The sequence below is a fragment of the Haliaeetus leucocephalus genome, unplaced genomic scaffold (assembly GCF_000737465.1).
Source record: "Haliaeetus leucocephalus isolate CR32 unplaced genomic scaffold, Haliaeetus_leucocephalus-4.0 Scaffold295, whole genome shotgun sequence".
NCBI lineage: Eukaryota > Metazoa > Chordata > Aves > Accipitriformes > Accipitridae > Haliaeetus > Haliaeetus leucocephalus.
In genome coordinates this window covers 1,878,644-1,894,267 of record NW_010972731.1, presented here as the reverse complement: position 1 = coordinate 1,894,267, position 15,624 = coordinate 1,878,644, and the positions used below count along the sequence as shown (strand labels likewise).

Here is a 15,624-nt window from a genome sequence, read left to right as displayed (position 1 = left end):
CGAGGGTCGCGGGGCGGCGGCGGGAGCGGGGCCGGTGCCGCCCCGCGAGTGTCGCAGCCGGGAGCCCGGGCTCCCCTCACGGCCGTGCTTCCCGCCGCCTCGGGCGCGTAGGCAGAGAGAGGATCGCTGTTACCGATAAAAGATCGCGGCTGTCTTTGTTTGACGGAAGGGGTTGCTGCAGCCGAGTTGAATTGTGCCCGGGTTCCTCTCCGCCCGGGAGGGAGGGAGGGAGGGAGGGAAGCGGCTCTCCGAAAAGTTGCACCTTGACAGGACGTAAAGCAGCTATGCGGGGTGGGCGCTGGAAATAGCGGGCGCTGGAAGCGTGGGGGTGGGTTGCTATATTGCACCCTGTTGAGCCTTTTCGTAAGGGCTTCGAGTCGATGGAGCTGTGAATGTCGCTGTGCTCGATTAGTTGCAGGTTCATTATTAAAAACTTCCAAAGTTTTCTTCTTAAAATATATGAATAACTCCACTATCCATCAGAATTAGACGTATCTAGCTCTTGTATGTCATTGTCTGAATAGGTCTTAAAACACTACCTGCAGGAGTTAAATGCTATCCTTGATTTCACATGTGAGGAAGGAGTCACAAGAATATACCAAGTATAATTGCACTAAAAATCCTCTACAGACATGATACGGAAAGCATGTGCAATTTCCTTACGAGCTTAGTGGTATTTATGACTGGTATTTACTTAGTTCTACTTTTTGTTATTAATCCTGAGCTTGTTTTAAAAGGCCAACTCAAAGCTGTGAAGTGGCTTCCTGCAAACCTGCTCCAGCCTTATTTGGCTTTTACATTGAAGTACATTAATTCTTGGGATTGGTAGGTGCTACTGTACTATAAACCATAAAGAAAGATACTTTTGAAAGCCTTTCCTAGCTAAGCAGTTTTCACTCTGAGATCAGGCATCTGACAGCAGAAACTTTTTTTGAGATGAGCATAGGTGTCTCTAATTGTATGCTTTGACTATAAAATAGCTAACTGTTTGAGAGCTGTATTTAGGTACCCTTTGCTTAAAATAGATGTTTTCATGGCTCTAGGATACAAACCAATAAATTTAAATAAGATCCCAAAACCATAGTTTGCTGTCAAAGGGAAGAAAATGGAAAATTTGAAGACATGATTTAGCAATGTTTTTACTATGTCAGTGTTTATGGGGTAGACCTACAAAGAGACTTCAAAATGTATAGCAACTGACTTTTGGCCTTATTGATGTTTCTTTAATTTAATCTTTTAATTAAAATGAGTGAAATAATCACCATTTGGCTCTCTACTGTGAGCTTTTAAGAAACAGTATTCCATTCTAGAGGTTAGTGCATTCTGAGGGTTGGTTAATGCTCTCCCAACATTTGCACAATCTTTTTCTGGGGATTATCTCTTTACAAGCCTAAATACAAGTGACTAATAGCCTTGCCAAAAGGGAAAGAAGGAAAATAAACTGATGGGCAAGTTGAAATGCAAAGAAGAAATTCCTTACAGGAATGTTTTTTTTTTTTAAGTGTTCTGTTATACTTTATTCCTGGAATGTGAAAGATACTCCTCCAAAGACTAAGCAACACCAATGTATGTAAACAGAGTAGTAAGATTGCTTATCAAGGTCTCTTGAAACTTTTTACGACCCAAACAATCCGTGCACATTTAAAAACTGAGGAGTAAGTTTATGAGAAAACCTAGGTTGTAAAACACCAGGAAGCACCCTGAAACAAGCTTGTAGTCCTTGTCAGCCAGGCTTTGAAACTTAAAACTAGGGTAGGGTTTTGGAAAAACTTTGACAGTCTTTGTATGCACCAAAAGCTTTTGCCTTGACAATGGAGGTGGGCTTTTCTGGCATGCTGTTCATGAAAAGAGAATGCTCATGGAATTCTTTTAAGGATGGGAACAGCTATCCTTCCTTCTGCAACATCCATGTTTTGCTGCAGTATGCTGACCTTTGAAAAAGAATTTTTACATGACTGCTCTTTTTACATCTTGCTGTTACTTGCTTTAGCAGAACAGGGGGTAATCTGAACATGGAGTAGGAAATATGAAGCTAAGTAAAAAAAGTTAAGGGTTTAATTTTACAGTTAAGTAAACTTCAACCAGGCTTGTTTACTTATCTTGCACTACTGATGCCTTTTACTGTTGAAAAAGAACAGGCTTATTTTTAGATTGAAAATTCTCTGAATCATTTTTGTTAGGTGGGTTATGGAAAAGTAGAAGAGAAGGATTTTGTACTGTTTTTATCTTTTTCTCAATTGTAGTAACGCTGTCAGAAGAGGTTGGAGAAGTGCTGGTAAGTGAGGGCTGTTTAACATCACAGAAGACTTATCCTTGAAGTCTTGTTTTGGCTTAGAGATTTCTGATGGAAATGTTAAACACCAGTACAACTGATCAGATTTACTAAAATGAAGATCTGAAGATCTGCACGTATGCAGTTTGCATTATTAAAAACCTCTCTGCTTACATCTTCTGGGTGAAAAGGAAAAAATACATGTCTGTGGCAGAACTTAGCTGTTACTTTACATAAATTTACAACAGAAAATGCAGTGTGCTTCTAGTATTGTACAGTAACTCTCTAAGAGAAATGTAAATTAACTGTTTTCCTTCTGTATCTTGGAACAGATTTGCTCTTAAAATTTGCTCTTTATAGGGCTTATAGGTACTTAACAATGTAGAAAAATGGACTCAAAACAAATTCTTAATTTTAGGAGGGGTGAAATTGTTTCGGTCCTTGCTTTCTCCAGGGGTAGGAGTTAGGGTTTTATTGCATGTTCCTGAGCTCTTCCACTTGTCTTTTCCCCCTCAGAAACAAATTGCCTTAATTACAAAATAGCATGTTTCTCACATAGTAACTCATCTGTGCTTCTGCCATTCTAATGAACAGAATGAGTGTGTAAGTATAATGACATGAATTCTATTATTCACATTGTATTCAAAGTACTGTGTGGTATATGCTACTTGATTTAGTAGATGAGGGGGCATTTAAGAATGAAACTATCAACTCCTAAATGTACTTAAACATCAGAACAAACTTTCACTTTGGGAAGGGAAACGGCAGCAAGTAATTCCATTATGCATTACGTCTTTAACATAATCCTAAATCCTCTCTAAAGCTCTTATTCTACTCTATTAAAATAAAAGAATGAAGTATTTAGTCTTTGCCTTGAATGATGCCAATATTGTTGACTAGCTTTAAAGATTGTGGGTCCTAGTAGAGATTTGCGTAGTATGAGAACTTGTGAATTGGGAATCCATTTTATATAGGATGACAGATTCACTGGATTTGAAGACTACAGTATTCTGTAATGTGATAGAACAAACAGCTTTTGGTGTTTGACTGGGAGTTGCTCTGTCCATGGGTAAACAATGTACAATCTCTGTTTAAAAATGGGAAAAACTTAAGCAGGATGCCTTAAGGTTTCCTTATCCAAATACTTTAAACCCCAGCTCTAGAATAGGCTGTGTTTCTTAACAAGTGTTACAATGAAAAAGCTATGTGAGGATAAACTCCTAAGTATAGATCAGCATGCCATGTGGCTCCTAGTCATACATCTTTTGAAACTGTGAAGAACTCCCATGCAGTGTGATTTGTTTTAAATATTTTTTGTAGCATTTATTCTAAGAATCTGATCTTAAGGTAGGAAACAAAGCACTGTAGCTGTAAAGAATGTGTAAAGAATACCAGAGCTGTTGTAGACGTCCAATTCTGGCAAAACAACTTAATAGACAAATGTTCCTACTCACTTGTCCTTGTAAGTCTGAATTTGGTCTTTGGGTTATGTATGTAGATGGAGTAATCATTTTGGACAGGCTGCCAAACTGAAGGTTAGCACAAAGCAATCTTGGAATAGTGTTGTATCTATTACAACGACTAGCTGATAAGATAATTGGGAAAGGGCAGGAAAGAGGTAAGATAACATGTTAAAACAAGGGCATCTTAAATGAAAATGGAATGTGTTTTCTCATCTAGCTACAACTACTGATGATGCAATACATGTCTTTTGTATTTTAATTTAGGTCTTCTTGAAGTCAATCTAAGTTTTTCTTGACTTTTTCTTCAGTCTCTTTCCCATAGTGATGCTAGTTCTATGTGAAAACTAACAAGATTGTATTGCACGCATGGAGGAGACAAGCTGGTCATGGTCCAGGTGATGGGAAGGAGCTGGAAAACTAGAGATTTTTAGAAATCTGTTGGATTCTTAACGTGTAATTGTCGTGGTTTACCCCCAGCCAGCAACTAAGCACCACGCAGCCACTCACTCACTCCCCCCCCATCCAGTGGGATGGGGGAGAAAATCAGGAAAAGAAGTAAAACTCCTGGGTTGAGATAAGAACGATTTAATAGAACAGAAAAGAAGAGACTAATAATGATAATGATAACACTAATAAAATGACAACAGTAGTAATAAAAGGATTGAAATGTACAAATGATGTGCAGGGCAATTGCTCCCCACCCGCCGACCGACACCCAGCCAGTCCCCGAGCGGCGAATCCCTGCCCCCCCCTTCCCAGTTCCTAAACTAGATGGGACGTCACATGGTATGGAATACCCTGTTGGCCAGTTTGGGTCAGGTGCCCTGGCTGGGCATGAGAAGCTGAAAAATCCTTGACTGTAGTCTAAACACTACTGAGCAACAACTGAAAACATCAGTGTTATCAACATTCTTCACATACTGAACTCAAAACATAGCACTGTACCAGCTACTAGTAAGACAGTTAACTACATCCCAGCTGAAACCAGGACAGTAATACCCTGCACAGAGTAATTACAGTTTTAGCAACAACACCAAGATTTATTTCTTTGTTGCATTATGTTAGCTTTTAAATTACACGACTTTAAACATAATAATATAGAATATCTAGCACTACTGATGCTGTTGAACAAATATCAAGCTTTCCTCTAGAAAGGAACTGAGTGTTCAGATGACTTATTTCTTAATTTGAAGCAACTACAGTCACTGCACCCTGGAGGTGATTGAAGATGACTGAAGTGAAATTGAGATTAAGTGCTTGAGAACAAATGACATTTAAAATGATGTTTTGGAGCACATAAAACAATTCTTGTCTCCTAGGTTTATGAGCTTGAAAAGCAGAATAGCTACACTTCTTTATCAGTTTTATGTTTTTTTGATATTATTGTTTCACCATAAAGAGCATCTGAAACTTTTGTTTAGTACACTGATCCTGTATGACCTGAGCTCTTTGGTGAAGGGGTAATAGGGAAGAACAGCAAAGTAAGTAACAGTGCAGTCAGCTTTGGCCTGGGTCTACCCTGATGAACATTTGCAGGGTCTTTTACGCTTACTCTTCTAAAATACGAGTGCTGTAAACATGGTGAAGTGTCACTAACGGACACCTGGGATGGAGATGCTGGTGTAGTACTAGGCAGGTTGTGGGATGTGAAGAGAAGATGGCTGGATGTGTTTGACCTGTGGCCGAGGGGCCAAAGGAAGGAACTAAGGAAGCTTCATGAAATAAAGATTATCTTCTAGGTTTCAGGATTGACTTAGACTTGCATTATAAATGGTATATGAATGTTATACTTAAGTATAAGCTGACTTTCATTTTGGGTACTGGAAATAACTTAGAGCAGTTATAACAGCAATAAAAACCCACGTCAAGTAAAATGCTTTAAAATTAGATTATATTATTGGCTCTACAACTTATGTGCAAACGTGATTTCTTTGGTTAGATCTTCACCTTGCTGCTGAGCTTGGGAAAACACTACTGGACCGAAACACTGAACTAGAAGAATCTTTACAGCAAATGTATGCAACAAATCAAGAGCAACTGCAGGAGATAGAGGTAAATAATTAAGGGATCCAAGTGTTATAGCATCTAGACCTGCAACATAACAGCACATAAGTTGAGATCTGAATTTCTTGATATCTGATGGACACTTTAAAGAAAAATACTGAACAACCTTTAACCACGTGTGCTACTTTGAGAATTTGAGAACCTGTATAGGCTTGATCATAGTTAGAACTGTTTGTCTTATTACTGGAAGCTTTGTGCCATTAAACTTCATGTTGCATTTGGCTTGTTTAGTGACAAATGACTGGTATTTTTCTTTTTGTACAGAAAAGTCACTTCAGTTATTTTATTGCTAAATTTTGCTGATCTTTCCAGGTAAAATGACATTAAATTATATGATGATAATAAATCAATAATTTAAATCATTATATGAAAATGTTAGTGGTTACAGCACTGAAATTTAAATGCTGATAAGTGTAGGAGAGATTGAAATAAAATCTGAGGATATGTACTTCCACTAAACTGAGCTGTGGTAAAAGGAGCTGAAGTCTATTTTAATTAAAAAACAAACAAACCACCCCAGCAAACCCAAACACTTAAATAGTATCTAAATACAGGATGTAGTAGATAATATTGTTATGTATTTTTCAGGGGGGGAAAAAAAATCATCACCTTTCAAAACCACCCATCTTTGTGTTACGTGGTGGGAAACCTGGCCATTTTGGCAATTTCTTTTTTTTTTTTTCATATTGCCTGTGTTCTTGCAGACCCAGCATTTGTCAGCATAATGGATTTTTTTTCAGCTATTAGAGGGCTATGCATGGTCTCTAATAATGAAATTATTAAATATTCAGTACTTTGCTGACTGACAACATATTGGAAGTGTAGTCAGCATTTCAGTTTGGTTCTGGTACGAATCACAGGGAACAGGCTGTGACTGGTATACACTAGATTTTTACAGAATCTCAGTTCCTTTGTGCAGGCAGTACTTACGCAGTTATGGACAGTGTGTGGATTTTGTACAGCTGCAACTTAAAACACTTATTGTAGTGGTAACAGGTAACTTAAAGAATCCTAAGCTTAATACTTAAAAACATATAGGTGTCTTTAGTCGTGTTAACACAAATGCAGCATTTTTATTAGGTGCTGCACAATTTCTGAGTGCAGGGTTGTTAGTGTGGTTTTGTTTTTTTTTTTTTTTAATAAGATACTTCTGTTTTGTACCTCATACTTTGTCTCTTTCCTCTTATTACATGCTAAACATCATCTTTGTTGTCTTATTCATTCCGTGATACCATGGTTGGAATGGCTGATGCTTATATTAGTGCCACAGCATTACAAAGAATGTATTTACTTATGTCGAAACTTAAAATAACTCATTGCCATGAATGGTTTTTATAAAAAGATTAATTCTTAAGATCTAGAGAGGACACACACTTCAAGGTGCTATACAAATACTATTCTACTTGAGGTTCAACACCTGTATGAACAATTGTGTTTAAGGAAGCGTTTAACACAGTTACAACACACCTTTCGAAATAACACAGTATAACTTTGTGATAGATAACTAACCTGGCTCATTGGGTGTAGCTACTTAATAAGCAGCTGTATTTTAACTCTATCTTGAAATATGGAAAATACATTATTGCTAAGCTGCATTCATTTATAGAAATAGTCTAGTGTGATTAAGGATGTAATATCCTGTTGGTTTAATCTAGTTTATTTGCTTAAGCTTTTTTTGTGGGTTAGTGTTTATTGACAACATAAGAGGGCTTCAGCACCAGGAAGTGGTCTAAGGTGTCTTTCCAGTAGTGACCTATAGTTGTTGGTGTGTTGTAGGGTCAAGTACTTGTATGTTCAGACAACCTCAAACAGTGACAGACTAATTCGTTCTCTCAATATCTTGCTTTGCTTAGCCAACCAAAAAAACCCAAATCAAGACTTGTGCAATACTACTTTTTGAAGGCTTTATCTGATACCTCTTTTTTCTCTTTCTTCTTCTCCCCCAACATGGGCAGGAGTGTATATTGGGTTGTCCTATTAGTCTCCCCCCAAAAAGGAGGGGGAAGAGAGAAGGGAGAACAGTTTTTGTGATGCTTCCGACATCTAAGTACTGCCTGCACCTTTATTTGCCCACCTCACTGTGTTGAGTCAAAGAACCTGTAGACTGTATTCGAATCTACCATAAAAACATGCTGTCTTCTCTGTTCTACCACCTGTCTTAATCTTCTGTCTTTTCCCAGTGCAGTTTAAAAGTGTAATAGCAACTCAAAACATTTCTTTCTCCAAAGAAGTCTCTCTTGTATCTGGATTTCTGGTAGAAAAGGGAAAATCAAATGCTCCCCTTCTTCAAATACCCAGAGAACCTCAAGATGGAGGAACGGAATATATTAGCTTACTGGCACAAGGGATTGTTACAGGAATTCACTGAAACAAATGGGAATAAAAGTTAGCATATGCAAGGTGCAGTACTTTTTAGCTGGTGAAAGCAGTTCAGTCAGTTATTTTCAAACCTATATTTCTGTCTTTGGGAGCGCAGGATACCCCACTGCACAGGATACGTGTGCAAGTGGTGTATCCAGTCTCTATGCTTGATTTTTCCTAATTTTCAAGTACTTGTCTCTAACCTAAATGTGATCTTTCAGCTACTTGTAGCTACTCTGCTGTGTAGCCTTTTCAGTGCAGTATATCAGTGTAAATCTCTGGGGTTTTTTTCCTATTAATTCACATCTTATGGGTAGCAAAGTCTAGAACTGGCCAAGAAATCATTCTGAAATATGGTACTACCTTGTCTGCACTGAAAAGGAAGGGTCAAAGGCTTTGGGATGCTTAAGATTACATCTAATATATTAAACGCTAACATACTAAGCGTTTTACAGCCTTGGCTCATTATATCTGACCTCTGTGCTGACACGTGTGCCACTAACTAATCACTGTAGATGTAATAAATGCTGGATTGAAAGGGCAACTTTATTCCTGTCTGAATCTGTTCTCAGCACTCAGACTTCAGAAATACTGACACTCTCCTTTTATCATGTGGTAGCATGCAAGAAGTCTGAAATGCTGCTTCATGTTAGGTGCTCAGCTGCAGGGGAAGTGGAATAAATTTGAACTTCTAAATTATTTATTACCACATCTGTACTTTGTTTTGGTGGCCTGGTTATAGCAGGCCAACTTGACACCAACACTGAAGATACTAGAGACGCAAGGTGAAGAAAATGGTGCTTCACCTCTTCCATTCATCTAAAACTTCTGCAAAAGCCCATTGTAATAAGTAGTAACATCTAATTCTGGCACCAAAGGTTTGGCTTCTGTGCTTAGCCACGCTCCTATCGCTGAAGAAAGTCTGAAGATTTCCAGCTCCTTCTGAGAATAACCAATAGGGAAAGTTAATCTGAAATGGGTCACATTGAGATTCTGCTGCTAATCCATGTACTATTTTTGTATAAATCCTCAGTCATGTGCGCACAGGCTATGAAAGGATCTAGCCAACTGCTATCATGTTGATCTTCTAGAAGTCTGTATGTAGCAGTTACTAGTCCTAGATTAACTTATTATCTGTTCTTAAATTGCCTAAAATGTAAACCCACCAATCTTTTAATGAGGTAAAAGGTTAAGTAGAATATTAGAAGTTTCGAGTATGTAGCAGGCCTATGTAAAGAGAAGTAATTCTGCCTAGAAGTCTGCTGGGTGTTCCTACTTGAAATTTACTTTTCAGTAAGTAGCATGTAGTAATACAGAATATATTGCAAGAAATAAATTCTATGCAAGAACAAAGTATTTCAGATTTAAAGGGTTAGGGTTTTTTTGTTCAAGTCAGTCTGCAAATTCTCTTGTAGATTTTTGGACTTGGATCAGCCCTATCCTGGGTGGGACAATATAAGACACTTGTATTAAGAGCCTTTAGGGGATTGTTAACTGCTCTTAGACTGAGAATTCTAAGCTTTCTGACATTATTCAAGAAACTTAACAGCCTATGTTGTTAATTGTAAAACTAAAGAGAATTTAAATGAGAATATTTCATGTGGAGTTTTATTTTTTAAAAAAGGCAGGAGACCTTTGTTTGGGATTATCGTAACTGGAATAGTTCCCTGTGAGTACTTAAAGATTAAATTCAATAATTTGAGTATACTTCCTGACACATAGTAGCCCGTATACTTTCTTAAGTGTGACTACAACCTAAATTCTGTTCTGATGAACCTAGTGCTGCTTCAGACTGGAAGAACTTAGGTCAGTGGAAAAGAAATTCAGTTATGGATGGTACTATCTAATATTTCAGTTTTAATGCTAAGAAAATTTTTGGGTCAACACTGTTGAAAAATTTCTGTTGGAGCCTACTGCAACTTTTAGAAGGACTCAGTGGATAGTTAAGGGCTATGTTTGAAGTCTGGATTCAAGGCTGCATCAGTGACAACTGCAGTACAGACAAACCCAATCCAGAATGCTCAGGTTCTGGCAAAAGCCTAGCTGCAGCAAGGCTAGATAAAGACAGCTTGCACGACCAAAGCCAACTCCTCTGGATAAAAGGCTGTTTGATCAGCCTGGGTTGACCTCCATGACAAAGGCAAGCTGCCTAGCTGAGTTACTGATGGTGCCTTTTCAACTGAACACTTAACCAAAGCAACCACTGGAATCTACATTTCTGAAATTTAGTAGTTTCTCTATGAATGTGAAGAAAAAATGCAGAATAATAGTCCTGTCTTTGTGTTTCAAGTGTAAACTAGTAACAGCAATACTGTGTTGCAGTACCTCACAAAGCAAGTGGAGCTCTTGCGTCAGATGAATGATCAGCATGCAAAAGTCTATGAACAGCTGGATGTGACAGCAAGAGAACTGGAAGACACTAATCAAAAGCTAGTTGCAGAGAGTAGAGCTTCACAACAAAAGATATTAAGGTAACAAACTTACACTAGGGTTCCCCCCCCCTCCCCAGCCCAGTTGATAATATGACAAAGAGCAGTCCAAGTGTATTTGTGAGGTTATTGGGTGGCTGTCTCTGTCTAGTGGTGTTCTACAATACTGTTAAATTGAAAGGATAGTTTTATTTTAAAGGTCTTTTGGGGCCAAAGAGCAGCATTCAGAGAAGAACCTACAATATGAGGGAATGAGAAATTCCCATGTCCTTGACTAAGCATTCAAATGTTTTTAACAGCAGTCCTTCACCTTTTAGCTTGACAGAGACTATTGAAAATCTGCAGACACACATAGATGACCTGCAACGACAAGTAGAAGAATTGAAAAAGACTGGACGAGGCCGGATGAACCATGAGAGATCTGACCAGCCAAGATCAGTGCATAGTTTCTCATGTTTGAAGGAGCTGTATGACCTTCGCCAGTAAGACTTTTTACCTTGCATAGCAAAGAGAATACTGAAATTATTTTAAGCAAAGCTTTAAAAACTAAGACATAAGCACAGATGTCAAACAAGCTAGCAGAAAAACATCTGACGTTCACAACTAGCAAAATATCTGTGGAGTCCTGCACTGTGTGGTGTTGCCACTGCTTCTGGCATACTTCTAGACCGCACTAGTCTTTGTGTGAGAGGAACTGCAGGTTCCACTTTCTGTCCTGAAAGATTCTCTCCCAAAGTCTCCAACCATATCAAAATGTAGCCTAGAAAGCTTACAGCAATTTGCATCCCACTATTTTCAGTCAGATAAGAGCATACACACAGATACTCTGAAAAGCAAATATCCTAAATGCAAAATATTTTCTGTAACTTACCCTTTCCTTGGATGTCCGTGGGTACTTTTTTTTTCCAAGGCAGGCAGGATTCCTGCAATAGCTTTCCTGAACTTAAGCTGGTTAAAATGATGCTTAAGCTGGTAAAATGATGCTAGGAGATCTGGGCTGCTTTTTTAATTTAGAGCAGTTTTACCCAGCTGAACTGCATTAGTATGCCCATCAGGACAATCACCTGGGGTAAAAGCTCAGACTAGCTTCAATCCTAGAAGGTAATTTCTTAAGTGAAGCACCTCCACGGACAGGCAGAACAGGCTTTTGTGTCTGGGCTTCAGCACTACGTGGAGGTAGGACTGTAGAATAAATCCGTACATCCAGAAAAGTTATTTCTTGACAATTCAAAAGATAAGTGGATTCTTTCAAACTGCCAAAGGCTTGTGGAAATACCAGCCTACAGAATTGCCTTGTCAATTTTGAAGCTTGTTCCCACAATCAATAGTGACAAAAGTTACAAGAGTGGAGTGCTGCAGAAAAATAATCCAAGTGTCAGAAAGTATTGCATGATACATGAGGGCAATGTTTATTTAAACTTAAATTATAGATCTTGTTATTCAATAAGCTTGTTGGTAACTTGAAACTGTTAATGAGCTGCCATTCTGCTTAAGCTGGGAGGCTTGATTTGACAGAATTAAGTAACAAACTCTGTTTTGATTATTAAATGGACCAATAAGTTAGTAAAATGACTGCTATGTATACTTTGAGGCGTGTTAGCACACAGGTTAAATCTGTCATTAGTTACCCAGGACAGGAAAACTTCAGGAGTTGTGCTCAGATGTATTTCCTAAATTTGATAACACTTATTTTGTTTCTGCAGGTATTTTGTTTATGATCATGTGTTTGCAGAAAAGATTACTTCGATGGATAGTCAGCTAAGTCCTCTAGAAGAAGAAAATGAGAACTTAAAAAAGGCAGTTACAGTTTTGCAAGCCCAGCTTAACCTAGAAAAAGAGAAGAGGGTAACAATGGAAGAGGAATATAGTCTTATGGTAAAAGAGAACTGTGACCTTGAACAGAGGCTTGTCGATATAGACTTATATCGGGCTCGTGCAGAGGAGCTGGAAGCGGAAGTAGCTGAAATGAGACAAATACTTCAGTCTGAAAACACATTCCATAATGCAGAGAAATTGGTGCCAGAATCCTTTTTCATTTCATTCAAGGAATCTTTAGAAAGGGAGCTTGGTCAGAGCCCGGCAGATGATGGACTTCTGACTGTATCGGAGCTTGAGAAGAAGGCACTGAAACGGAGCAGCAGCGAAACTTTCCTAAGCAGTGCTGCAGGGGGAGACATTCTAAGGGGCCACGAAGAAACATGTATTAGGAGAGCTGAAGCTGTGAAGCAGCGAGGAATCTCTGTTCTTAATGAAGTTGATGCTCAGTATAATGCTCTGAAAGTGAAGTATGAGGAACTTTTGAAGAAATGTCAAATGGATGAAGATTCTTTGAAACACAAGGCTGTACAAACGCTGAAGCAGTACTCCAAAGACCTAAATGTGGGGAACACCCAGTATGATCTTTCAGCTAGCAATCAAGAATTCACAAATGTGGAGCTAAGTGACTCTCCCGCAAATGCTCTTCCTGAATATAAAGCACTCTTCAAGGAAATTTTTAGTTGTATCAGAAAAACAAAAGAAGAAATAGATGAACACAGAGCTAAGTACAAGTCCCTCTCCTCTCAGCCATAACATTGGACATGCTGATGACCCATTTTCTGTTGATGACTAATGTTAGTCAAGAGGGGGAAGAACTTTATACAAGTGTCAGAAGACCCCTTATACTGATGTATTTCTTGAGCACTCAAAATGAATGTTTTGAATTAGCTTGTAGACCTGTAGTTAACAGGCTAGTTAGTTAACAGGTAGTCTCCCTGTAGCTATGTAGCAATAGATTTAATGTTGTTTAGCACTGTCACACAAACTAGTGGTTGTAAAGCAAACGGACATCATAGCTTAATGCTACACTACTACTTCATCCTACACTTAATCTCTGGCCAGAGCAGTAACTGACACTATTTGCTTAGTCCACATCAAAAATAACAGAGCTAAGAAAGCTGTACTGTATTTCTCACAAGGAACCAGACTAAAGCTTTCCTTTAGTTTGCAGTGATGATCTAGCCCTGTAACTACATCTGTGTAGAAAATGAACAAAAACAAAGCCCCTGACCAGTTGATGGGCAGCCTCTCCTTGGTTCTTGAGAATGAAGTTAGCAGTCTAGCTGAACTTGCTTTGGCAGGGAGGCGGAGAGCTGGCACAGCAGCCTGCGCTGTGCTTGCTTGAAGCCAATACCACATTTCCACATGTGCTAAGCTCTCCCACAGATTGGTGTAAATGTCTTCCTACTAAGAAAGGATTTGATGTGAAGTTTGCGTGGCTTTTTAGGTATGGTTTCTTATGTAGGGCACTTTGTCTTAAGGCAAGATACTGTGAATTGATTATGTATGTTATTTGGGACCTACTGTTCTTTGGTGGAATGTCTGCACATCTTTATGTGTATTTGGTAAGATAGAAAGTTGCAATTTAGCTATTTAACTTTAGTAGTAGCACTGACATAGTGGAATAGCTTTTCTTCTTACATATCACAAACTCCAAGTGCTTGAAGGAGATGGGCCAGGTAAAACCTTCTCATGCTGTTCTGTCTGTTGCTTCCAGCATCAGCTTCTGTGGACCTATTTATTCCATGCTGCCTCAGGGGTGGGAGGATGGACACAACACTGCCAGAACATACCCTACTGAAAACAGGGGACCACGCTCTTGTTCTTCCCCTTCTCCACTCCCTAATAGTAATTCATACATATTCAAATTCTGAAAAACAAAGAACATGGAGAAGTATGTTCTTTAAAACTGCTTCAAAGTGTGAGGAAAAGAAAGGCTAAGAGATTAAGGGGAGGAGGAAAGGCACAATGAAAAGTGACATCCTTTTCCTTATAAAGGGTCTCATAGCTTAATTTGGGCAGCTGTTCTTGCAATCAACTTACTGCCTGTCTGAGTTGCTGCGATACACCAAACAGTTGACACAGAACGTTGACAGTTTCTCAGCTTTAGTTCAGCTGTTGCAGTTCTGTCTGCCTTATGTTGTATCCTGTTGCGCTTGTGTATAGCTGTCCTTCAGTTGCAGTATTAAGATGTCATATTGTGGGATTTTCCCCAAAACATGTATTGCATTCTGAAAATTATTTAAAAATAAGAATCTGGCTCTTGTATTTTTCTAAGCAAATAAACAATCCAGTCAAGCTACATGTGTGACTAGTAACTATGCCCATCTGTGCCAATCAGGGAACAGTAAACTAGGTACAGATGGCACCTGCATTATCTAGTCTTGCCATCTTTCCTACATCTACAGAGCTAGGATGGAGTTCCCATTAAGTTTGTATTTTAAAAAGGTTATGCTGTATGGAAAAGGAGAGGCCTATCTAGGATAGAAATGCAGAGGGAACTATGTAGTTTCTTCTCATTGTGGTGTTTGGCAGTGCTGTTCAAAATGGGGGGGAGGCAGAAAAGCTGCTGTTCTGCCATCAGGTTAACTGTGTTGTCGCTGTTTCCCTAACACTTGGATCCTTGTCACCTGGAGGTCTGCCCAATTCAGATACTGGAAAGCAGTAACCTTAAATGAGAAAGACATGACACTGTTAGTCACCGGTGATTTACTACTAATATTCCTCACTGCTTCTGGGGAAGGGGGAATTCACACCTGCTGGACCAGAAGACATGTAAAAGCAATTCAGAATTTTTGGTTAAATAGGTGATCTTCAGTGGTTTATTACTGCTCGCTAATTTAGAGCACTTTCATACATACAGTTTTTATGCTTTAAAAATGATTTCCATGGAACTACTTGCTGCTTCTGTAATGTAACTTCCCCTTGGCTACCTGTGCCATTGCTAAGCTCTGGCTGTACTGTACTTTAACACTTACCCGTGCATATTGTGCAATAAAAAACTCCACGGCTGGGTTCTTCTTTCGTAACTTCTCTCAGGCTCTGGCCTTCCCCGAGAGAAGCCGTACAGGTGCAGCCATAGGTAATGCTACAGCAGCAGGGCTGCACTAGGGCAGTGCCAGCCATGGGTGCGTGCAACAGACCAAGACAAAGGCTGCAAAGGCTGCCTGAACTTAAAACACCTCCCAGTTATATTGATGCAGTTAATGAACCACGC

At 39.0% G+C, this 15,624-nt stretch overlaps 1 protein-coding gene across 1 annotated transcript in view; it reads left to right on the top strand.

Moving 5' to 3' along the window:
* CDR2 (cerebellar degeneration-related protein 2, 62kDa) overlaps positions 1-13,397 on the top strand; it is a 13,875-nt gene extending 478 nt beyond the window's left edge. The window contains exons 2-5 of the mRNA XM_010570203.1: positions 5,675-5,787; positions 10,483-10,631; positions 10,907-11,071; positions 12,293-13,397. Of these exons, the coding sequence (XP_010568505.1) occupies positions 5,675-5,787; positions 10,483-10,631; positions 10,907-11,071; positions 12,293-13,160 (1,295 nt within the window). The 3' untranslated portion in view covers positions 13,161-13,397. The remainder of the gene's footprint in view (positions 1-5,674; positions 5,788-10,482; positions 10,632-10,906; positions 11,072-12,292) is intronic.
* The last annotated feature ends 2,227 nt before the right edge of the window (positions 13,398-15,624 follow it).